Source organism: Mytilus edulis, chromosome 11, assembly GCF_963676685.1.
Source record: "Mytilus edulis chromosome 11, xbMytEdul2.2, whole genome shotgun sequence".
In the NCBI taxonomy this organism is placed as follows: Eukaryota; Metazoa; Mollusca; class Bivalvia; order Mytilida; family Mytilidae; genus Mytilus; species Mytilus edulis.
The window spans coordinates 48964193-48990989 of record NC_092354.1 but is presented as its reverse complement, the minus strand read 5'-3'; the positions used below and the strand labels follow the sequence as shown (position 1 = coordinate 48990989).

General features: G+C 32.5%; 1 protein-coding gene across 6 annotated transcripts in view; it reads right to left on the bottom strand.

Moving 5' to 3' along the window:
* Positions 1-2128: 2128 nt before the first annotated feature.
* LOC139494719 (uncharacterized) overlaps positions 2129-26797 on the bottom strand; it is a 46167-nt gene continuing 21498 nt past the window's right edge. For 4 of the 6 annotated variants that reach the window (XM_071282920.1, XM_071282918.1, XM_071282917.1 and 1 more), the window contains exons 2-5: positions 24854-24930; positions 14716-14758; positions 4385-6148; positions 2129-3003 (exon numbers count right to left, since the gene is read on the bottom strand). In XM_071282920.1, the coding sequence (XP_071139021.1) occupies positions 4489-6123 (1635 nt within the window). In that variant the 5' untranslated portion in view covers positions 6124-6148; positions 14716-14758; positions 24854-24930 and the 3' untranslated portion in view covers positions 2129-3003; positions 4385-4488. Of the gene's footprint in view, positions 3004-4384; positions 6149-11601; positions 11878-12140; positions 12988-14715; positions 14759-24853; positions 24931-26797 lie in introns of those variants that run through there. The other 2 variants (XM_071282922.1, XM_071282921.1) reach the window with 2 other exon arrangements.

Genomic DNA, 26797 nt, shown 5'->3' with positions numbered 1-26797 from the left:
TTAATTTCTGTGTCATTTTGGTCTCTTGTGGAAAGTTGCCTCATTGGCAATCATACCACATCTATTTTTTTTTATCTAAGTCGAACGACATACAAACCCATTTATAAACAAAGGGAAAAATAAAAAAGATTTCAAACCATTACACAGAAAACTGCATGAGCGCAACATACCCATTTAAAACAGAGTTTTACGCCATGTTCTTCGGAAGAGTATAAGCAGATCTTGCTCCACGCGTTGTGTCACCTCATTGCATTTTGTACGTGTAAAATAAGTGCATTGTTGTCTTTGTTTTAGTCTTTGGTCTTGTTGTTCAGTCAACTATAGTACTCATTTGCATGAGGTTAAATTATAACCAATAACTTCATTTGTCCGTCTTGATTCCGAATCAAAATTCTGCACACACTATATGATTTATATATGCAATTGTTATGTAACAGTCACCTTTAAATACGTACTGAGGCTCTCGGCAAATCGTCTTATAAGTACCAGTTGAACATTTTATTATTCACATTTACTTCAGGACGAGCTTCTTTAAAGTTTATTCAATGTTTTTGTTCTCGTCTTGAGTGTGCAAGAAGTAATATTGGTGACTGGATAAAATCTATTATAAGTAAAAATTTTAAACATTTTCCAAACAATTTGTGTCTGCAACAAATCCGGCTGGAAGTATCCGTCGATCTAGGCCATGCGTTGTTCGTTAAATTGTCGTTTGTCTTGTTTGTACATCTGTTGTTTTTTTTCTTGATGAGTCGGGTGTTTCAAAGGGGTTGATTTTTTATGCTGTACTATCCGTTATTTTAAGAAATTTATATAGTCCTCTTGTGTGTATTATTTCAGGAATTTAGTAATAACAATACTTTATTATTGAATGAAAATAAAATCAATGCTCGTAGTGATAATTTTGATTCATAAACTAGCAACTAGTGCTAAATAAATATAAAAACCTTCAGAGATTTAACAAACTTTGCCTTGGTCAGAAACATCCTACATTTGCCTCAACTTTATTTTAAATTACATCTCAAATGACAAAAAGACTGATTATATTTAATTTAGATAAATACGGGTCTGTTTTTAGATTCCACGCTGACTACATTAGCACACAAAGAGGCTCCTGCAGACCTGATGGTAACAACTGTTGCCAGAACGCCATTTGATCTAATTTGGTCTTTTAAGTGTTAAATTTCTGTTTGAGTCCTCTCTTTGTTTACAGATAACTAAAGAAAAGTATCAAGTGTCGCTCTTGGTCTGTTATTAAGCTCTAATGGAGATCATTATCGCGATGGGATATGTGTACTTTAATTATTATCCGAGACAAAATCGTGTCAAAGTTTTATCACGGAACATCAGATACCGAAGTTGCCTCTGGGTGTTAATTTTTCATTTTGATGTGAATCGGCTATTTCGGATTTGTTCAATTCAGCTGAAGTAATTCATTGTTGACCAATTTCACCCGTAGGAAGTCTGTGACATTTTGTGTTTTGTACTGTATTATTACAGTTAATGATTTTTGTGTCAATAATTGTACGGAAAACGTGTGACTTTGACCACTTATATATGGTCAAAGTGTCACAGTTGTCACTAAGTCAGATGACCAACTCCGCCTTAAACCGACTTGTATTGTACCACGATAAAAGAGAAGATTAAACCCGCAACGAAAAAATCTGGTCGAAAAGACTCAATTTAAACCCTTATTTGTGTGCTTTCATACGTTTTGATTAGTTTCTTTTCGCGCAAATGGGTGCGGTGCTTGAACTTTCCATTGCTATTCTGTATTCTTTGCTAGTCATGTTATATTCGGCAAATAACTTATATATTGTAGTCTGATGCTCCTGTAACTTAAGCGGTTTTTTCTCTGAAACATGACAAAAGTATAGTTGCAGTAAATAATTTAACATTTCATGCATATTTCTTAGCTATCAGAATTTGAATACTCGAAATTCATAACAAAACATATTCTAGATGTTAGGAAAATTTTCGCTCTTATATATGCAATTGTATGTATAAATATATATGTGTGTGTTTTTTTCAGTTGTTTTATTCCCATATGTATACATGATATACGTGTATCGTGTATATACAAAATACTATCTCGTGGCGCATGCGTCAAAATAAATTCCAAAACAAACTCTTAAGATGTATGACAAATTTAATGAATATATAATAACATACTCACATACATGTAACAAAATATGAAAACAGACTATCTTCCTTAATCTACTCACATAACAAAAATATGAAAAATTACAGCCAATCTCAATCTACTCGACATATAATTCCTCATTTTTCTTAGTATAACAATTTTAAAAATTTAAAACTGAAGGTCATTCTCATTTTACTCGTATTAACATGATAAAAAATAGGAAAACAAATTATTATTCTCAAATAATCATTTTCACAAATTATCATTCTTACAAATTATCATTCTCATTCAAACCATTCAAATAACTGAGTGTCACGTGATGAAAGTGGCTGTAGCACAAACAGTACTACACCATATGGTCTACTCACGAAACAAATGTAAATGAAGACAGCTATACAGATATGAACAGAGATGTATTATCATATGTGTTATGTTGCATTATGACGAAAACAGTACAACTCTGAAATGACTAATAATTCATTTAATGCTTAATAACGTTTCGACCTACATGTATTCTGTTAATAGAAAATCGATTTGCATCCCTGTAAACTTTTATGTAGTATATATATAGTAATAGTCTATATAAAATACGCAGATAATGCATTTAAAGTAGGTCAAAAGACTGGTCATTTTTGTGTATCTTTTCTGTGATTTTAAAGAATCTTTTTTTGAAATCCTTTCAGTTCTCAGACAATCAAACCCTTCTATCATGTCTTTTCTAACTTAAAAACTTATTACACGGTCATTCTCATATACATGTATGACATAAATACTTTAACAAATTATAATATAATTGTAGTTTCCTAAAATTAATTTTGAAATGCGAGGGTAGAAATAAATTTTCCTAAACTTTAAAATTACACCTAGGCCACACCAATTTAATTTCTTGTTCTACGGATTTTTGGACTCCAAAAATTGGGGCGAGCGAGCGATTTGAAAATTTTAATAAAAAAATATTTAATTTGCAAATTTTTGAGGCGAAGCTTAAAAAGTAAAGGCGAGCGATTATATTTTTTTTTTGTAAACATAAAATAGTAGGTTTTGACTATATTAAAACTTGATTTACACTTGTATTTTGACATTTCTTTAATTTATGGATTATTTTTTCCCTGTTCAACAAGAAATAATTGAGTAATTAAATCTGGTATATGTATGTGTGACTGACAATAAGACAATTCTCCGTCCAAGTCATAATCAGGTTCAGAACAATCCCTTAATGTTATAAATATCCCTTTTATGAGGGGTCAATATAAGTTATAATATTTATTTTTTTGTATAACACTTTTTAGTACAAAAGGGCTTATATTTTCCCAAAGAACTATAATATTTATATGGTATTAAATGGTCAAAACATGTCCAAGAACTTTGTAATATAATATTCCTGGACTTTAGCCATGTTAACACATTTACTTTAAACAGTTTAATATCAATCAAAATAAAGTGGACCCCAATTTAGAGAAGTTATTTAAAATATAATGTGTTTCTCCTCTTTTTGAGTGAAAAATTCGTAGTTTTTCAATTTTCTTTTCTACAACTATAAAATGACCCCTTGTCTGAGGGAGGGTTGTTCCCAACCTGATAATAACAAAAATAGGTCAAAGTACGGCCTTTTACACAGGGCTTTGATCCAGACCAAACAGCAAGCTATAAGGGACCCCAAAATTATTAGTGTACACAATTCGAACAGGAAAACCAACGATCTAATTTATATTTCCCAACGGGAAAATACTAATGAACCACATCAACAAACGATAACTGATGAACAACAGGCCCCTGAATCCATCAGGACAGGTGCACAAACCTGCAGCGTGAATTGCCGTCAGCATACAATATAATTGCATTTGAAAGGAAATCCTTAGTTCTGAAGTTCTTTGTACTTTATTTTAACAACGAAATTTTTTTGATAGGGAATATAAGACAGGGGGGAAAGAAACCAATGTATTTATATCGGACCACTCCCACTTGGGATACATTGGTTTCATGCTGAAACAAATATTCTCACAGATATTTACACAGTGTAGAGGGGTGCTTATATGTTTAAAATCGTTATACAAAGGTTAGACTGTGATTTTAAAAACAAATGTTGAGATCTTTTTATAATATATACAAAAACACGGTGCGGGAAATGGACATGATAACATTTCCGGATGCGGGAAGCGGGAATATAAAAAAAATAAAAAAAATCTGTTTTGAAAAAAACATGTGCGGGCGGGTCCGTCGAACAAGGAATCAAATTGGTGTGGCCCTACACAAATTTATCTAAATCTTAATTTAACATATATTGTCTGTAGGGAACAATTTCGATATAAATACTGTTGTAAGCACTAGATGCATCAGTTTCATAAAAATCAAGCTGTTGTTTCAAACTGCTGAATTCGATAGGCATCGTGTAATAACTTGGCGACATTTCCATTGGGAATGTTTTGTCGACCATTCGACGTAGGAATGGACTGAGTCTGTTGGTTTTGATTTTGACCATATGTTTGGAGTTGAATATTTTGTCCATTCGGAACTCCATTTGAGATTTTTGGTCCGCCATTGGGAATTTGTTGACGAACAAAGTTTGGATTACTTGCACTACCATTAGCTTGACTAAATGACGGATTAGTCTGCTGACTATTGTCACCCATTTGATGCTGAGCGCGCACATTTTGATTCACATTTCCGGCAGGAAGTGTCTGATTACCCTGACTTGACTGCGGTCTAATTTGTCCCTGATTTTGTTCAGCTCTTTGTTGAGAATAAAGACGCAGTGACTGGTTCCCGATAGGAACTTGCTTTTGAAGCGTTTGTTCAGATCTATTGTGTCCCACTACATTTGAACTATTGTAGTGTAATCCTGGACTCATATGCACAGGACGTCCATTTGCAATCATGTGGCCATTTAGAAGTGGAGTACTTCCTGCGGCTGCATTAGCGGGGTTTTGTCCTGGTTGTAACACAGCACCCGCACTAGACTGACGATGGTGAACTCCATTTTGAAGGGGTTGAGGTTGATATGGTGGAGGTGGATAATCCTCTAGAATATATGGTGGTATATTGGGTCTGTTGTCCCGACCATGCGAAATATGTATTCCCCTTAAGCTTTGACCGTGAAGTGCAAGCTGTGTATTAATGCTTTCATAGCTTCTTCTATCGGGAATTACTTCGTAATAATTTTCCGAACCACTGGATTGGCTATGACTGTATTGTGAATCTGACTGGTCTCGTTCTGACAATGACGGATTTACGTAAAATATATCCTGCGTCATGGTGGCCTGACTGGAAGTTACCGAACCGGCCTTCTTTTTACCTTTTCTCCTGCGACGACCAAAAAAGAACAGAACTCCAAACACAATGGCAACGATAGTAGAAATTCCACAAATAACTCCAAGGGCAACAATAACATTCACATCAGTTCCCGATTCGACGCGAACTGGAATAAACGTATTTGACAATGGGTCAACCTCGCATACACCAAAATAGTTCGAAACATTAAAATAAAAGCTCATATCTAAAGGTTTAGAGGAATCACTGTTGCAGCGGCTAATTGCGATATACCATGTTCGAGGCCCACTCGAACGAAGCGTGCGCTCTCCAGTACACACGATGAGCGGTTCGGCAGATGCCGACGGACGATATCTTTCACATCCTTTTGTTTGATTCTGCGTGGATAGTGATATAACCTGATTGTTTTTTACCGGGAGAATAGCATTTCTCTGCTGGCAATTCATTGTTTCTTTTAATTCTTTTATTTGGTCGTCATAGTAAATCATCATATTCACGCAGCACTCTCGTTCGGGATACGTGATTTGGTATTCTATTTTAGCTTCCTTATGTAAAGTTTTCTGAAGTAAGTAGCCATACCATTGTAAGTGGGTGGTAAATTGTCCTTTAACAACACATGGTTGGTTTGTTGAAACTACACTAGATTGTTGACTATAATCACAAAATAATAACACGAGGACAGCTGAATAAATCATCCTTCTATGTAGAAAATACATCGTTGTCGTTTAAAGTGGATTTATTCTGAAACGAAAAAGAGAAAAATTAATAAATTTGTGAAAAATTACATTTTACAGCATATGGCATATAGTACTGCGTAGACAAGTTCCTGTCTTTTATATGATAACAAGAGTAGCTCCGATAATCTTATGCTGCAAGATAGAGAACCAGTATAACATCAGTTGTTTGCTAGATTGACCATAATTCATATTTACTGTACTCTTTGTAACAACATTTTTTCGGTTTGTTTATATTTGCAATTGCTTTTAAAGAATTCGTGTTTCACCTTATAAAAAAAGCAAGCCAACTTGACTAGTATGCACAGAAAACATCATAACACGATTAAGCTGTAAGTCCGTCATTAAAGCTTTGGTTCGTGTTTTCCTAGAAATTGTGTTTATTTCATAATGGACTTAAAGAATTTAAAATTTTATCTTACATGTCTTAGGTTATGTGTTGTTTTTTTATGGTTTTTTTTTATTCATTTATTTACTAGATATATACATATGACTTTTTTTTTTGCAAGTGTCTCATCCTGCCTTTTTTTTTTACTCAAAATTTCTGTCTTGCCTCTTTTTTTCAAATTTCATCCTAGCCACCTCCCCCCCCCCCCCCCCCCCCACCTAAAAATCAAATGGTAGCTCCCTAATGACATGCTAGTATTTAATTGGTTCTGATGGTTGCTTTCAAATTCAACGCATATTTCATAAATTTACCCCTCCATGACAGCTTATACTGTATACAGCACAATTTGCTCTCATGAATCAATTATACCGTGTTGAAATGTTTGTTATATATCAATTTCAGTTTGATACAAGGCCAGTAAAAGTTCAGACCGTAGTTCAAGGTTAAGTCTTGATTTGCAAAAAATACTCAACTAACATACTAATGATGATGATTTTTATTTTAGATGAGTTGTAAAGATTGACAGGTATAATAAGCAAGAGAGTGCTCTATATATATATTGATATTCATTTTTACTTTGGAATCAATTTTATAACCCCCCCCCCCTCCCGCCCCCCCCCCCCCCCCCCCGGAACAAACAAACAATCAAATGAAAAATTGACAAAATCAGGCAATTTTTTTACGGTTCGCTTAGTTTGTTATAACTGTTTACTTTTAGCGTTACTTACTTATTTAAGTGATTTATCGAGATTTCGTGTTATATCATATAAACAATATCAAGTTTTCAAAATGTCGCAATAACTATCAGGTTCTCGTGAAATCAATATTTTAAAATGTGTATCACTGACCGATAAAAAATGTTTAAACGTTTAAAAACATTCGATAAAACTAAACATGTCTCTAATATTTTTGACTGGACGTTAATCTGTCTTGGATTAAAGGAATTAATTAAACTTGTCACAGCAACCAAACTCAGACTTGTCAGAAGATATTTGTAGATATTTTATATAATAAATAAAGATTTTAAGATTATTATAAAAAGACGTTATTGACCCACAGGGGCTTGTTACAATTGCCGGGTTTACTATCCATACGAACCCCGTATGGATAGTAAACCCGGCAATTGTAACAAGCCCCTGTGATTGACCTTTTATATAACACTTGTAGTATACTATGACGTCCGGTTGTACAAATATCTATAATGATATTCCAGTAGTAATTTTTTCAATAGAAGTAAAATCTATGAAAACTTTTGACCAACTTCAAAGTACTAAGTCTAAGAATTATTCAAGCGAAAACAATGCAAAACTATGTAAAAGCCTAAAAACCAAATCAATATTTGAATTTATGCAAAAGTTGATCAAATGCAAATTAAAACATAAATTTCAATCAATCGACATAAAAATAGAAAAAAGTTTTCTCGTCTAACCTGACATTTCAATAATGAATCACAACAAACCACCATCTTGTGTATCACACACAAACATAAGGTTAACTGATAAAATCAATAAGAAAACTGAACTGGCTTTGTGCAGTTCACATTGTGTTACATGCACGCATAGACGAATGAGAACAATAAAATTTCACACTTCGGAACACCTCGGAAGACATTCCAATACTTGCAAGTCTGAGTGAAGTGCAAGACATTTAATTTCAAATTGATTTGCACAACATCGTAAATAGAAAGATTGTGCACAATGATGTTTCACACTTCGGAACACATTCCAATCGTGAATTCCTAAATTGCAAGTTTTAGTGATGTGCAATTCATTTAAATTTAAATTGATTTTCACAACATTGTTGATCGAATGTATTGAGCAATGTTAGCACAATTTTTTGAATACATGAAGATATTTAGAATGGTAATAAACCAACGCTATCAAAAGTTGCAATTTTCAGTGATTTTGTATTTAATAAAAGTTTATTATCATGATTGTCATACATTGGTTTTGATTTGTTTATTCGTTTATTAAAAATATGTCCTCATGTTCTTGACGTTGTTTATTTTCGTGCAGCTCATTATTGAGTTAAATACATTGCTGTTGAGCAAACCTTACATAGAAATATAATATTAGGCATAATCTGATATTATGTTATGTAGCCTCTGACATGATGAAATGTTTAAAATTATTCAAAGATCCTAATACCGATTTGAAAAACTTAGAAGGCATCCTGAATGCCCAGATCCAATGACCATGCCTGAAGACGCCAACTAACTAGAGCATCATTGTACATAGTCGGTTTTGGCAAGAACACAATTTAAAGGAGAATAACCCACTAGCAAGTAACACCCACAGAACAGCACAAAAAGGAGGATACATATTTTTAAGAAACCGATTCCTCTCTTTTACTTGATAAGAACATTATGTATGTTTGGGCATTATATATATGGTTTGGGCATGCGAGAGAAGGTATGAGAAGGTTAAAAGAACAAAGATAATGTTTAGTTGCATAGGTAAATGACTAGCGATTTTTCTTCAATACAGAAAGCACCATTTGACCTCAACTTTACCTACCCAAAAAAAAATCTTTAAACAAAAGCAAGCATTTAACTAGGCTTAATTAGATAGGGGTTGAGTAGCATAGTACTCCTTTTAATCCATAATTACTAGGGGAAATATGTCTTAAGTATCCCACAAACCGAAAATACTTATTTGCAATAAAAAAATATTTAGAACGAAAAATGTTAAAGAAAATTTGATAGTTCTAAAACAAGCTTTCAAAACTTTTAAATGTACAAAATGCCTTTGTACTTAGTAGACACAACAGGTACAAATCGTTATCAGGTTTCTTTAAAATGTTTATTCTTTAAATGATGATATCAGGTTGTTTTACAGAAATTTAGTTTTAACTTGAAATTAATGAGTTAAATGACAACCGTAAAGCAGTCTGGGTTGTGTTTTAAAATGAATTAACCTCACAAGATCAGAGAATTGACAGCGTAACCGCCGTAGGGTGCATCTATTGTGTGTCATCAATTTCATTTTATCGTTTCAAACTCGAAAAATGCAAAAGTTATGTAAGGGGAAAGTAATTTAATTGCAAATCGACACCGGTTACGCAGAAGACATGTACAACATATCACGGAACAATTTATTAAACACTTATAAATCTTATTTTATCCGCGGAAAATCGATTTTTCGATGAAAAGGACATTTTATATCTTGAAGCTGAATTTATTTTCACCGACCAGACAACCAGGGAAAGTAGTAAAATGTATGCATATTTTATAGAATATTGATAAAAGTAAAGAATTTTATTGTATTAAGAATGTATTGGTGATAATAAAATGTAATGGACAATGATTGATAGTCGAGTATATGAGGGTCAATCAAGGAAGTCCTGAATTTATACATTTTACATGTAGATCTGAATTAGAATGAAATTCAAAACAGTGTGGCTGTGGCCATTGATTGACACATCAAATTCATCCATTGACTTGGACAATTTACGTGAACGTTTGTCTGTAACGACCACTTCTCACTATGTACCTTTTAAAGACACGTAAACTATGGGGTCACCAAAGGTTCTCAACACCTTAGAAAGTAATTCGAAAAATTAATCAGAAATAACACGATGTTTTGATTTATATCAATTATATAAATCAAAACATAAAGGTTATTCCTGATTAATTTTTCGAATTATTTTATAATTAAAGGCGTTAAGAAACCTTTGGTGACCCCACAGTTTAAATATCTATCGTAGGTACGTCGTGAACAGTGGTCGTTACAGACAAACGTTCACGTAAATTGTCCAAGTCAATGGATGAATTTAATGTGTCAATCAATGGCCACAGCCACACTGTTTTGAATTTCATTCTATATTATCTTTATGGCATTTTCCTCTATTCTTTATTTGTCTGTGCATTGTTGTATATTTTTATATAATAAAGGACCCAAGTATTCTCCATTCTTTATTTCTTGGCCCACAATTCTCTATTCTGTAAACCCGTTAGTTTAAACATATTTATTTATAGTGGATTGGGAAACAAGTTTTGCAACTTATATTAATCCCTTTCCACTTTGCGGGTGCGAGTGCTGCCTTGTAGCGGCATTAGCCTGCTCTTTTTCGAAATCTTCAAGGGTGTCTTTAACGTGAAAGAGATATGGCTCTATCTTAATACGGGTCAGCCATTTATCGTCCCCTTCCGACGGACTATCATCGTTTCCTCGAGACCATACTCGCAAATGGTGTCAAGGGAGAGCCGAATATCCTGAACTTTTCATCCCATACGGGAATCGAACCAGGAACCTTTGTGTTAGTAGTCCGATGCACTAACCACTACACCACGGCTCTCAGATCAAGACCCGTATAAATGTGCATGCTATAATGAAGATAAGGGATAAGCAAGTAAAGGGACAATTTTTGGAGCCTTATTTTAAAGAGTTTTCAAAACATCAAAAGCCAAGTAATTGCTACTTGAATATGACTAATGCAAAATGATTTTCAAATCAATTAATGTGGATTTTAAAAATTAAAACGCATGTTAAAAAGATATATATTGAGAAGAATTTTTTTTACAAAAATGTGGAACAATGGTAAACAGATGCATGTAAATCAGCTAAATGTTTCGTTCCGTAAATAAATACGTATTTTAACAATTTTAAAGAATATTGGTATGACAATAGTTATGAGAAAAATGATTACAATCATATGTTTTCAATACTAGTGCTGTGTAAAGATCATACTCTTATTAATTGTAATAAAAAAAATAAAAAATGTTGTCTCCCAACGATTGCTGATCGAATAAAAAGTATTTGGACTGTTTTCACGAACATTTTAAAATGATTAAAACGGTCTCAAAAATTGAATTGTAATTTGTTTATGGTCTTTACAACTTTATAAGAATCTCTGAAGTAATTGTGGTCAGTTTTCAAGTCTTAGTTTAAATATTGTTAAATAAGATTGAGAAAAAGGAAAAAGAAAAAGAAATGAACAAAAAATGTCAGATGAAGAGTATATTCTAATACGGATAGATAAAATGTCAGAAGCGGAATAAGTTATCAAATGGTTATTGTACAAAACTAACAAATATTTAACAAAGAACGATAGTAATAGAGTACAAAATATACCTGTTATGAAAATTAAATGACGTTCATAATCCAAATAAATCCGAAACTGTGGTGTAACACACACGTGTTAATAATAAACATTGAATATCACTTCGCATGAACAAAATCTAAGCACAAAATTTATCACCAATGCCAGTATTGTTCAAGAAACACATATTTTTACTTAGCAATGGCGGACAACGTCATCTAAAGAATGTTATGTCGTCTGCTTTTACAAGACAAAGATAAAATTCATTCATTCCTACGATGTACCTGTGATTTACACCTGTATAATTTAAATTTACCTTGAAGAGATTTTTGTAATAGTTTTGTCACTGGTTTTAATTCTAAACACGTTAAAATCCTGACAGGTAAAATTTTCAAATATTTAAGGCCCTTTAATTAGTATGATCTGAAACAAATGGTTTGAATAAACTTTATTTTAAATATGTCGCTGATGCAATAAAAACAATTATTTGACGGTGACATTATGTTATCTGAAAAAAAGTGACAATTTCGATAAATGTACATGTTTTTAGTTTTTGTAAACGAATTCTTACCTCTTAATTATATTTTAAACTCCAAAATACTAGTTGAATTTCGTAAGTACATCCATACACTCTATAATTGTCATACCAATTCAATATTAAACGAACACTATAATGTCTATATCCCCACAAAAACTTAACGTTCTTTCATTCCAAAATTTCTAAGTGCTTTAAAAATCCTTCAGATCTAGCATTTTATCCGTTTGACTCGGTCAGTGTTCTAATTTGACTGAAAGGTATATGTCCTAAAATACTATAAGTTCTTTCATTTCAAATCTGGAATTTCTTTTTCATTTGTTTTATTCACAAGTAACAGCTTTTTAAATTAATGCTTTAAAAATCCATCGTACCTAGCATTATAAACGTTTGACTCGGTCAGTTTTGTGAATACCTAGTCGCCATCGTGTTTATGTACAAACTGACAATCTGGTCTGAATATGATGGACAAGGACCCTCGCTGTGTTTACACTTATAAACTTTGGGGTTGGAGATGTATCCAATTTCTATACATTGTCCATCTGTGCCCTGAGGCATGGTGTAAATTATGGACATATCGATCCAACATATTAAAACACTATTTATAGTTTACTATATATAAAGTGAAAAGTTTCAAAGTAACTAATACGATGTTAAAATGATAAAAATATCTCCTTTTTACAAACATGAATTTTCAATAAATTTATTCATCTATTATCTCTTTTTATTGATTGTATCCAAGGTTTCTAACGCATTTGTTTATGTCGTTTATACATCTTCTAATGACTCATTACATTAAAGCATCTAATATCTGCTCCATTTCATCTTAAAGTTTATTTTGTTTATTTGCTTGAGCGAAAACCATACCGAAATGTAAAGTGTCATCTTCAACGCGCGTTTTTTTACTTTTATCAATCCGGTTTTTTTTACAGAATGCCATATTTTTTCTTTGTTCTTTGAAGAGGAATTCCAGATGTGTTTATGGTGATAATGTTTATGAAGCAGGCCTGTTAATCAAATTATCGTAAACAGAGGATTAATTATCACTCTATTACAAATAGTTATGTTGTCCTACGGTTCTTTTCACTTATAGTTAGCGTTACACATCCCGTTTGGTAAAAAAGTATAGTTTAGTTTTCAGTTTGATTTATTTTCTAAAACGTACAGAGCAGATAGAGAGCTGTTACGTTATTTGTATTACTGCCCCCCCCCCCACCCCCTCAAATATTAAATACAGAACTTGAAGGCCAAAATATGATGTATGTATTTTTTTAAATGAAAAATTAAAAATGACATTTATTTTGGAAAGGAAGATCAGTTTCAATTTGATTTCGTTTCCGAAGTAAATAATGTACATATAATTTAAATGTTTTGACCAAAGGATATTGTGTTTTTCATTATTTCATTATAAATAAATTATGCGGCAAATATATTTACCAAAGATGATTCGCTTGTAGAAGTAGAGAAACATTGCGATAGTCCGCTTTGTCTCCTTCATTCTACTTTATTTTTCAATTTTATGTATTTAAAACAAAAATCCCCCTCCTTCAAAAAGAAATTCACCGCAACCGAAAATCTTAATAGACTTATGTGGAGACTTGAAGATAGTGAGGCGAAAGTACAAGACGAGACGAAAAATAAAAATTACATAAAGCCATCAAACTACAGATGTCTTTCTTCTCTAACGTTTATTCCACTTGTCACATGCTTGAAGGCTTTACTAACCACAAAAACTTTAAAATAAAATATCTTCGGTTTTTAGTTAAATCAATGACTTAATTTGTAGATATATTACCAAATTATGTAGATGAACACCTTGAGGTTATAAACTGCCTGTCAAATATTAATAAAAATGATAAATTGTTTTCATTAAAACTGAATTAAACTGTTCCCACTGAAGGTTCAGTCAGTTTTACAATTGTTTTATTTATTTTTGACTTCCCTTTCAAATTGTTTAATGTTGAATTGTTCCGACACTGAGCGGTACAAACAAAACTTAATGACTTAACCTTAGTAATAAAACGTTCTTTACCATCTTTTATTTGAGTTTGAAAATTTTCAACTGTTGGATACCAAAGATGAATATATTTATGAAGAAAGGAAGATGAATCTAATGAGACAGTAACCCAACGACACAGAAAACCAAAAGATCTGCTGATGATACTGTTTTTCGTTTATTGTGTTTACTAACATTATTATTTCTAATCTTAGCATGGTTTTATTTGCATATGAGAGAGTATGGATGCTTTGGTTTCCAATTCTCTATAGTTTAATTTTGAAGGCAATTCTCACTATATTGTTTATATTTGCCTTATATTCTGTATTCCTTATAGTTATGCCTATTATTCTCTATTCTTATATTTTAGCAGTCAAATTTTCTAGTCTTTATTCTTAATGGTCCATTACTCTCAAATATGTAAAATTATTCACTCTCTTTCAGACATTATACGCCTGTCTACAATTTAGAGTATAGGTTCTGAGAAAAGAACCATACGACATATTGTTTTGTGAGTCCTCCCCCCCCCCCCCCCCCCCATTTTTGCAAAAAGTCATCTGTTCATAATAATATACACCTAAGCCGTAATTTACATTATTTACAAACTAAACTTACTAAATGATCTTGATAGTTTTTTTCTTTTGTCTGCCATATATACCTAAAAATAAACAAATTGAAAACATTATTCATCATGACCCAACAAATATTGATCGAACGGTTATCTATTTTCGTTTTGTCTTCCTCTTAGTAGACTTCTTTTTATCCCATACTCCCTCAATACTTTTTCTAAAAAATAAACATAGGACGATAGTTTCATTGACCTCAGACAAAACAAATTGGGATAGACATTATTTTTTTAGATTTGTGCTATAAATAGATCATCAATTTATATGCGCTTTTTTTCTCCTCCTGGAGCCATACATTCCGACAAATTAAATTCCTACTTGGTGTATAATAGTGTAACATTTGTAACGCCCCATTTTCAGCCTAATATTTGTTTAACATGTAAATTACAATTTTCGATTTATTCTACCCTACAGCTCTAACACTGACAGTATGAATAAATTTGCATAATTTGTTTTAATTTCAATAAGACATGACAGCTCATTTGCATATTATATTGACAGTGTCTTCCAATGTGTTTGGACTGTCAGACTTGGATCAATTAATGATAAGGAGTTATAGCTGTACTGGGAATAGGGAATTATTTTGGCGGACTATGACAGGGAAATTCCTCTGTGATTTGACAATTAAATGTTCAGTCAATTTCACAAAAGACAGACGTTCGTTGCTAATATTCGTCAATATATTGACACCATTTCTTAAAATATATTGAGTTTGTCGAAAAAAACGAAGTCATTCTTGATTATTTCGTCAATATATTGACACCATTTCTCAAAATATATTGAGTTTGCCGGCAAAAAGTCGTTCTTGGTTAAATTCGTCAATATATTGACACCATTTCTCACAATATATTGAGTATGCCAAAACACAGAATTTACATTAATTTGATTAGACTATATATTAGCAAGCGTACATCACTCAACGTCTTATAAGTAAAAATTTCCTTGAGAGTGGGTGAAACAAAAACTTTGGAAAGTGAAAAGGGGTAAACGAATAGCCAATCTTGACGGAGGTCAGCATTGCCAAGAAAAGGATTTGTTGTGTCGTCATGTTTTCCTCCCCAAATTACATTGTTCATTTTGGGGTAGGAATAAGGAAAATAAGTAAACGTGTTAGTATATGTATAGTATTTATATTAACGCATCCCCCTTTTTTATATCTCAGTCAGTATAATAACCAAAGGTACATAGAAAGAACAGAAATAAGTTCAGAACATGTCACGTGCATGGAATTTGTAGCTTTTGGGTCATCAGCGGTAAAATGATCTATGTCAAAGTCACAATCATCTATACTCTTTATCTTGCCTGAAGCCACTGTCCTTCCGTTTATTGACAACAACTGAACTATGAAAATGTGCTTTCAAGTGAATAAATGGCTACTTTTAACTGTATATACGATCAAACGAAATATAATCATAAAAAAGCGACATCAAATTTCATTTTTTACTTGATAGATGTTATCTAATTTATATATTTTTTTTTATTACATAAAAATAAAATACCATTTTAGATCTTTCTAAAGGATAGTAAAGTGTGGGCGGTTCACTAAATATGTATTGCAGAGGTTATGATTTTATCGCCCCTTTTTAGAAATTTGAATTTAAGCTTAACTGGTGTAAAAAGGCTAAGTGAATGATTGTCTGCAGTTCACATCGTATACCTCTAAAACTACTTGAAGAGTTAGATCCAACCTGTTTAACTTCATTTTATTTGCGAAACAAACAAAAGCCAATGTTGGTCATAGCAAAAACATAGACAAAACAAACAGATGAAAATCTATAATAGTATTCATTCTAAAAGTATTTTCTCCTTTAAAACTAGGGGAACAAAATAGATACTGTTAACTCTATGCGTACTTAATGCAAGATGTCTCAGTCTCTCTTTTAGTCCGCAAACATGTAACCCGAATAGTTCAGAGGTTCAATTTATGTAATACTAGTAGTCATTGGTCAATTCATTGTCAAATAAGTTTGGAAGCCAAATGAGGGGTAGAGTATCGAAAAGTGTCCATAATACAAATTCATCTACAAGCGTATAGGTGCCTAAACTTCTGTGTGTCTTTAAAAGCAATAACATGATTAAGTTTTATCAAGGAGGTTATATGAGAACATCCTTGGTTTTCTGGGTGCTTCTTCTCCCTCACCATCAACCGAACAGGTGCTCGTGAAGAGATAGATTATATTAACCCCTACCTCGCTATCACTCTACGGGGTGTGAGTTGTAATATTTGATTGGTTATCACGAGGGCGATAAGACCTGGTATTAACCTTTGAATATCAAGATGTTGTACATGCCACCTTAGGGGGTCGGCAATAAATAACACAATGTAGATTATGTATATATTAATGTCTTTTGTATAATGACAAGTTAATCAGTGATGGGTCGTGATTAATGATGGACAGCTCGATATTGAGGTAATTATTGTCCGAACTGAGATAAGAAATGGGCGAGACCACTCAGCGAAAAGTATGTCTAATTGAATTTTAAATTTAGAATTATGTATTTCTTGTCGTAGTTTAATTGTCCCCTGCTAGTATTTGTTTATATGTTGCATGATATTTCGTTGGCCCTAATAAGGCGAAATAACATTCTAATTCTATTGGAAAGGATCGGGTCGAACCACGTATTCTCTGATAGATGTAACGGAAGATACATTTTATAAAAAAAAAAAATCAAACTTACATAAAGCGAATATTAAAAATCCAATTTGGGTTTGTAAAATCGAAAGTCGAAAAAACTGCGGTCATGACTTAGTTATACTTCAATACATAGCATATGTTACACTGATCTATCAGACTCAATTAACTGCCCTATCTCATTTTGAATTTTTTGAATAACCACAAATAAATCTTTAATTATGTTTGCTAGGACAATACACGCTCTTAGATAGGTTTATATGTATCCGGAAACATTCTTTTCATTTTCACTCTCTCTTAATCCAAGTAGACCACTTTTGTGTCCAAAATAATTGTTTTCTTTTGTTATACTTTAATTATATCCCATAAAAACTATCTGTATCGAACAAACTTCCTCTGAAAGCTATTAACTCTTGGTATTAATTTTTATTAACGTATTTGACCATAGGCTAACTTGGAATTTCTAATTCCCTTCGATTATCTCTACGCCATTATTCAAAATGTCGGTCATAAATCACCACCCGACAGAGATATTGATACGATTTCCGTGGAAACAATTACCATTCAACGCCATTTCGCCAGTAATAACTTTTTAGCAAATGTTCGTAAACTTTGTTGGATAGACATTTCACAGTTTAGGTGCGAAATTTCAATTACCACATTTCAGCTTATTTTTCGATGATAAGTCCCAAGGCTTTCCGAACTCAATAGCGATCTAGCCAATGACACAAAAGACGGATTACCTTTCATGTGTTAAAATAGATAAATAGGTCCTTAGCAGTTCAAATTTACATAAAATCAATTACAGTTAGTAAATAACTTTTATAATTGAAATATTTGTGCTTATTGAAAACATCACTAGTTATTTTTCTCAAATTTGAACACTCATATCATATTAAATATTGCAAAAGTCTTTTGATTCTTTGAAATCAGAGCTGTTTATTTAATACACATCTTCAATGAAACGTATGTGACGGCTATTATATACTTGCCTTAAATTGACAGCCGTAAGATTACAAAGCAAAATAAAAACTTGCAGCAATCAACTTAAATTTTGAATTTACGAGTTATATATATTATTAAGTTTTTATGCGTTGATTGCATGTCAGAAAGTTTCTAAAGTTTGACAACTGACAATCATTGAAATGAAAACTTATTGTCGGCGTTAAAGAATAAATAATTGAAGACACTTTCATTTAAAGTTGCTCGTCATTCATTGAGCCAGGACTCCAATGAGAATCTAAGTCAAATATATCGTTTACATGTCTTTTTGGAATTACCTTTCCGTGAATGTAGTCCCAAAAATTGAACAGACAATTAAAGATTGATAAAAGCTCATTAACCAACTAGACAAAATTGCTGCGATATAGCTGTTTTTCTACTTAAGTTTATGGCACATTTTTAAAAAGTTAAATGTAATACGTTTCTTAACAGCAGTCCTTTGCATGATGCGTGTGCCATAGAGATCATGATTTTATTCATGCAAGAGATTTCTTTCCACTTCATTGAAACGTTTTAATTTGACATTAACGGTAACACCGTATAACAATTATCGCTAATTAGATTCTATGTGATGTCGTGCTGAGGAAGGATGCAAAGATATTCTATCTTCCGATCGTGCTATATGAAGATCTTCAGTTGCATAATTTCACGTCATTGAAATGACAGTTCTCCATGGAAATGTCTGCATAGAAGCAGATGGCTCGTTCTGCTCAAGAAATCCTACCAGAATTAGCTCGGGAATCTGTTTTTGGAATTAGCATTTTTATACGATTTTATTACAAGTCACATTTTGACGTTTCGAGGTTGGTAACAAAGACGGCAACCTGTCAAAATGTCACTTTAAATTGGCTTAATTAGGAAAATCAACCAGAAAACTTTGCCTTAAGTGCAAATACAAAAAGTTGTGGAAAAAAGGCTGCGAATTTGAATCAGTGCTGAATAATTCTCACTATGCAAATTAATTTTCAGGGTCAAAGGGTATTAAGCAGGTTGGGAAAAGTAATCAGGCTCTGGAAAAGGAATTTGTATCGGCCATTCACTTAAAGTAAATTGAAAATCTGAATATCACGTTTCAATGGATGATTGGAAACTGCGAAAACTAAATGCATTAAAAGCATGTTGCTTGTACGGTGTAAATTTACAAAACAAGCACCAGGAAATTGAAAATTCATCATTCCTTCACTAATTGGAGGCTAAAAATAAATTACAATTTAAATTGGTTAACAGTTGTTATATGAAAAAAGTACGTACAACCATGGAGAGCTATAGGCAAGATAGTACTTCCATGATATAACCGATACGTAATATTTTACTTTTACTGTTATAGTAATATCAGTTTTATATTATAGAGGCCCCTCATGGGGGGTCCTAGTAATCACATCATCACCATTTTTTTGCCAATATAATCACATAATCATTAAATATTTGCTTATCTTTAGTAATCAAATAATCATAAACTAAAAATACAGTCCTTGGTAATCAAATAATCATGAAATATTTGGCTTAATAATCAAATAATCATTAAAAAAACGGCCAAGTAATCACATAATCAAAAACCCCATGAGGGCCCTCATTATACATTGTTTTCATTTTAAAAAATAAAATAGCCTATTGGACAGTGGCCTTTTCCCCATCTATGAGCTATTTATTTATTTTGTTTATAAGTTGATTGGTATTGCCTTCACGCCCAGTGGCAATAGAAAAACAAATGTCTATATTACAAATTTTATAGCTATTCACATCAAAACACAAAAGGAGAGAAAAACACAACAAAAACAAAAACTACTTGGACATTTATAATATTTGTAAAGGTTTTTTGACTGGTTTTCGATTTAATAACATTAAAAAACTCAAAAATGTCCATACTACACAAAGTTGAAACTAATGGTATAACTGTGTAAATCCTATTATGACTTCTCATTTTATAACCACATGTTACAATGGTCATCTCTGCTTTTGACAAAGAAACTAATTTAATTTTATTATTCATACATTTTTATGATGAAGTTTTATGACACACTGGTATTACCTTTATTCACGACTCATCTTTTTATAATTAAAATATTATAATATTAGTCAATGTTATTTCCTACAATTCCTTCCGCAATATGAATATAAGTTTTGTGGTAAATAAAGATATAGAGTATACACTGTAAATATCGTGCTTAGAATTTAAACACTTGTGATACATGTTTAGATCTAAACGTGTTTAGGATTGTGTTTAATTTCTAAACACATTTTTCAGTAAGCACATAATATTTAAACATGACGTAAATTTAAACACGTTTAAAAATGAAAGTGTATAGAAATTAAACACATTTTTCTAAGCTTAACACGATTCTAAACACACTCCTAGACACATTGTACTGAGACACGTTTAGATCTAAGCATGTAAAAAAAAGTGCACAAAAGATGTGCTTAGAATTGTGTTTAGGATCTAAACACCATTTTTACAGTTTATATCAGATTTCTTCTCATTTGGAAGGAAAATGAAAATAATGTTACGTCATTGGTTGAATTTCAATTGTTTATAACGTTTTTAACCAATCACAACATAGAGTGAAAGCTTTTGAAAATATTACCCAGAATGCATTAGATTCTGATACGGCGAATTAATCTACTAAAACATTGAGCATACGTTTGCTGTCCATCGAAGGCATGAGGGTGAGGATGGGGTTTTCAGAATAGAATACGAAGGGCAATCAGTATAGAACAAAGCACAAAAAAATAGCAAAGATAAGAAAAAATGCAAAAACATAATAATAGAGAACAATGAGGAGCTATGTTATAAAGAATGAATAATGAGGAACAGAAATAAAGAAAAGAGAATAATGTTCTAAATAAATATAGAATAAGAAATGAAGGGTTCCAATCAAAAGCAGAGGCGAATTTAGAGAGTTTTTCAGGGGGCCCGAGTCCCCCCTTTTGTATGAAAAATTTTGTTGTTTATATAGAGAATCACTGAAGCATGACTGGAGCGGCCCCCTCTTAGGCAGTCAGTTGGTCCCCTCTTCTGGAAATTTCTGGATCCGCCACCGAAAAGCCACACGCATCAGTCTAAAACAAAACTTTAAAAAAAGTTTTCCAGTAGATGAGTTCTTATACATCTACCATTCTCAGTTAAAGTCGATATGACCCGAGCACTCAGCACGATCTTTACAAATCGAGTGCACTACAGAAAACCACTTTTCAGATAAGTCTGGTTCAATGAATTTACCGGGTACAAAAGTAAAATCTATTACGGAATAGAAATGAAAATTATCCAGCTGTGATCACGGTGTAGTTCATTACTGTTTTGTATATAAAAGCTATTGAAACCAAGCTCGATGTTTCATACGTCAATAAAGTCACATTGTTAGAGACCTTTCCAACCGTTATATGAAGTTACTATGTTTTATTTAGATCACTAATCCCAAAATTGTTAATTTTAATCCCAAATGATTTCTTTATATTTAGAAAGCAAGATTCATCCATTACTGTATAATCTGATTAAATTCAATATGAACTGTTATACAGGGTTTGGAATGGATATGAATTGTGAAGAAATTCTTCCCATTCTTTAAATATTTAGAAACTGGTCAATGTTTCACACTCATCGCCTTAGTCAGTAGTAGTAATTGGAAATTTGCAGGTTTTGTGATGCATTGTGGGTACACTGAAACTGGTCAATGTTTCCACCTTCATCGCCTTAGTCAGTATCAGTAATTGGAAATTGGCAAATATGGTGATGCATTGTAGGTACACTGAAACTGGTCAATGGTTCCACACTCATCGCCTTAGTCAGTACTAGTAATTGGAAATTTGAAGGAATGGTGATGCATTGTGGGTAAATTGATTTTGAGTCTTTTTTCATGTAATTATTTCCGAGGATGCTGTTAAACCAAAAATGCCAAGAACGAACGCAAAGTTTGTTGTACAATCTATTAAAAAGGTTTATTTTTGTATCTTCTTTCCCAACTTAGACTCAGACAATCTAGGGATCACTAGGACATACAATCAGCGACAGAACTTCCAGAAAAATATTTAAGATCATGCCAGTATATTTAAAAATAATCCGATCATAATCTACTTCCTATTTTCGAGCACCCGTCTTATTCCATAACAAGATTGGGGAAAAGGGGGGATAACTTGATTTTATTATTATCGCATCATATAAATGTAATGACTGTTATATATGAAAGGGTTGCATACCTTTTGTGTATATCTGGGAACAGTATAACTAATATATATATGTTCCTGTGTACATATATATATACAAACGAAATTAATGCTATTTCATTAAGGTTATCAATAACTGGATAAGTTCAGAAAATCTCCCATTAGAATAATATAAATATTTAGTAATCACTTCTGATTTGGTAATGTCGTTTTATTGACAGAAACCATTCTGTAAAGCCTGGATAAGAACTCTCGTAAACATATTCATCCCACGAGGTTTACATGCCAAAACAATGTTTTATGTTTCGCATCATAATAAGTCAATTTCAGCAATTTGACACCATTTTGTTTTGCCAAAAGAAAGCAGGCGCGTAATTATACAGTCTCTTAAGATTCATTAATTAAAGCTATGCTAATGACCAGACTGTCTTCGTTAAAAGGGGTGTAGAAGGGTCATTTGTATTAATGCATGATGGAACAAAATTGTGTCCCAAGCACACGGATGCCCCATCCGCACTATCATTTTCTATGTTCAGTGGACCGTGAAAATGGGATAAAATCTCTAATTTGGCATTAAAATTAGAAAGATCATATCATAGGGAACATGTTTACTAACTACAGTTTAAAGTTGATTGGACTTCAACTTGATCAAATACTACCTAGATCAAAAACGTTAACCTGAGGCGGGACGAACGGACGGACTGACGGACGAATGAACGGTACGACGAACGGACGCACAGACCAGAACATATAGTGCCCATTAATGGGGCATACAAATAGATATGATAACCATATATCTATGGCTATAGTATCTATGAGGGAATTAACTACTTACTATTTCCATGCATGTATTCTTACATGATATTGAAGAGTAATTAGGGGGTGCACCTTATTTAGGGAAGGGGATCGGAAAAAAGCTCGTGTTATTTCTACATAGATATAAGAAGATGTGGTATGAGTGCCATTTTTTAAAGGAAACCAGTATAGGTCAAAGTACGGTCTTCACTGACACGGAACCTTGGCTCACACCGAAGAACAGGTTATAAAGGGCCAAGAAAATGACTAATGTAAAACCATTCAAACATCCACAAGTGTTAGCTGTTAACACTAAAGCCAAGCTGGAGCGAGGCCCGTCTTGTGCAGTTAGTACCCCCTTCTCCTTATGAAAATTACTGAATCCACCGCTGTTTATGATACAAAACAATTTCATAAATAGATATATCTAGATGATTCAAATTGTTTTATTTAGTATGGAATTTGCGAATGATGAAAAAAATGAAGCCATCAAATAAAACAATCCTTGTTTGTTACATCTGTTGTTTATACTGTAATAATATTCTACTTTACTTATAAAGTCAAAAGATGAAAAGTGGAAAATAACTTTTAAATTCCTATTTAAAGTAAAGTCATAAAAAAATACGAAACTTTATATATACACCACAAACACCCAACTTTAAATTACTTTTTCTACATAAAGTTCACGCATGGTGTACGATCACATTAAATTAATGGTGGCTTACGAAAGTAAAAAGGAAATTGTAGTAATAAAAGTTGTACAACACAATCACAAATGACAGGGTCCTGTCACATAGAAGACGGATCTATTTCTTCTCGTAATGTCTCACATTTACCGCCATTTAAAACATGGTGGAACTATTACATATTATTTACATGAATATTTTTAATCTTTAGATTTTCAGAGATTTGTTTCTTAATAGGATTTCAAATTATGAAACCCACAATGGCAGACCTCACACATGCATTCTTCATTATAAATTGCATTTAAAAGGAAATTATGTTTTGCAACAAGATAGTATTTTTGATAACTTAAAAAAAATGATCTATGTAAAATTAAATCTAAACCTACTTATAGTCTTCGTCTGATAAACCGGAGTACAAATTTGTTTTTTTTTTATCATTAATTTTACAGAAATAATACATTGTACCACCATGTTGTACCGTTGTAATTTTTTCTTACTCCACAAAAATTTAATCTTTAAAAAACTCCATAGTCATTGCTGTGGCTTGGTTTGTTGAATTGCAGTTTTTTTTTTAGTGTACAGGGCGAACCGAGTTAGCGTGGTGTCGACAGTTTGTAGCTTTTCTTATTTCATTCCCCCTTTTTCCGAAAAAAAAACAAAAAAAACGGCCTCTGATCCCGTTTTCTTAGGTTCTAGATGCCTCATTGGTTTGCATATTTGTTTAATTTTGTGATATGTACCATATAGTGTACTAACTGTGTTAAATATATTCACAATAGTTTGCTTCTGTCCGACCCAACCCCGTTCTTGTTTTTGTACAGTGATAAAATTTCAAAAAAATAAGTAAACTTACCACAAGAAAACAGCTTTATTCCTTTCTTTACATTGAGTATATGTAGATATTAGAACTACAACACCTCAATTTCACAGCTGCAAAGGAAAAAGAGACAAGTTAATTATAAATAACACAAACCAATATTCGTCATCTGAACATGGCTTCTTCTCCACGACACTGAATGGATATTAAAAAAAGAAAGCTTAAGAACGGTCGTCTTAGTAAATCAATACTTTAACACTCTGTCAGAAGGAAGCAGAAATGTCATCTGTTACTGCTGGATGCCGAACCAATTAAAGACGTTCGGATTATCATTCCTGTGCTAAAAAATCAGAGCAGCTTCTTGAAGATATTGATATTCCTTGTACAACATTGGGTAGATCAAATTGTGAGTAGATATTCGCATTTATACCTGCACTCTCATTGTATACTGCGTGCTTTCAACCATTGCACTGACTTTGCGGTATATGCTACAACGGTCCATTTCAATTATGTTTTTGTGTACACATCTAATGATTTTAATGATTATGTTTTAGAAAGGATAATTATATATTGTTAAAGAGTATAGGAAAACGTAAAAAGGAGAGGGGAAAACCATAAGTCACAGAAAACAACAAAAAACAGGCAAGACACAGCCCACGGACAAGGCCATACACCTAAAACTATATTGCCTCTTTTTGTTATTAGAATATGTTCCAAGTGACGTTAGTTATTATGCATTTATGAGTCTATGAGTTTACTATCACTTATACACAATACTATAACTGTTTTGTTCGAGACTAGTATGCTTTTAGTTTTTTACTGAATTCGAATTCTCCCAACAAAATTTGAAAAATTTGAAGAAAAAAAAAGCATTGACTTGAAAATCAAAGTCACAAAGCAGAAGCTGTGTTCTCCGATTTTCTTCAACGAAATACAATAATTTAAAGAATAAAAGTGTTGCGTTACTTTCTGCATTCCACGTACATAAAACAAACTTGAGGTTTCTAAAATATTCAAATTATACGATCCTCTTACTACCAAGTTGCACTGAGATTAACAAACAGAAAAGAGATAGTTTGTCAGTGTTAATCTATTTTACAGGTTGTATAAATACTATGTGGTTAAACTATAGAATGAAGAGATGTTTTCACCATCCAAACGTCAGCAACTATACTTGATTTGACAGAACAAACTAACATAACCCATAGAATAACATGGTACATTTGGAAAGTGTCCATAATTAAAACAATAACAGGGAACATTTCAAACTCGTAACTGATTCAAAATGACACGGGGAACATTTCATGACTCGGATTTAAACAAATCGCAGGAGACACTGTAAAACTCAGACCTGATACAACCACAGGGAACGTATAAAGATTTGACTGTGATTTAATTACAAAAGGAAAAGATAGGAAGATTTCTTCAAGTGGTCATTCAAAACTGATGTCAAAGAAAACTCCAAAAATCATTATAAAAACCAAAACGAAAATAATTTTTTAAACTCGAAAGTGGTATGTGATTTTGAGGCGTAATATGAGGAGCATACTTGATTGTAAATAGATATCTATTCTTTCTGAACATTTGGTTGACATATGCGAACCGAGTCAAAAGTAAAGTTGTGTAGTGCTAAATATAAGCTTCCAAAGTTATTCACGTGACGAGCAAAAATCCACCTTTGCAATTCAAGGCGTTTTGATTCTTGCAGATGTTCTTAATTAGATAACATCAAAGACAGAAAACAGCCTAAATTTCTTTACTCAACTAGTCCTCGTGTAGTACAAATAAAGATATACAGACGAAGGCCTACCTTAAAAGGTCTCGCCGTCAAAGTACAGAAATTTGTCCTTATATCAGATTTAAAACGTATGTATACCTTGTCAGGCGATCCAAGGTTGTAACTAATGTATGGCTCTATTGTTCGAGGATGTATCTAAGAGATTGATATCAGGGGGTATTTTCAATAGGAAAAGTTTAAAT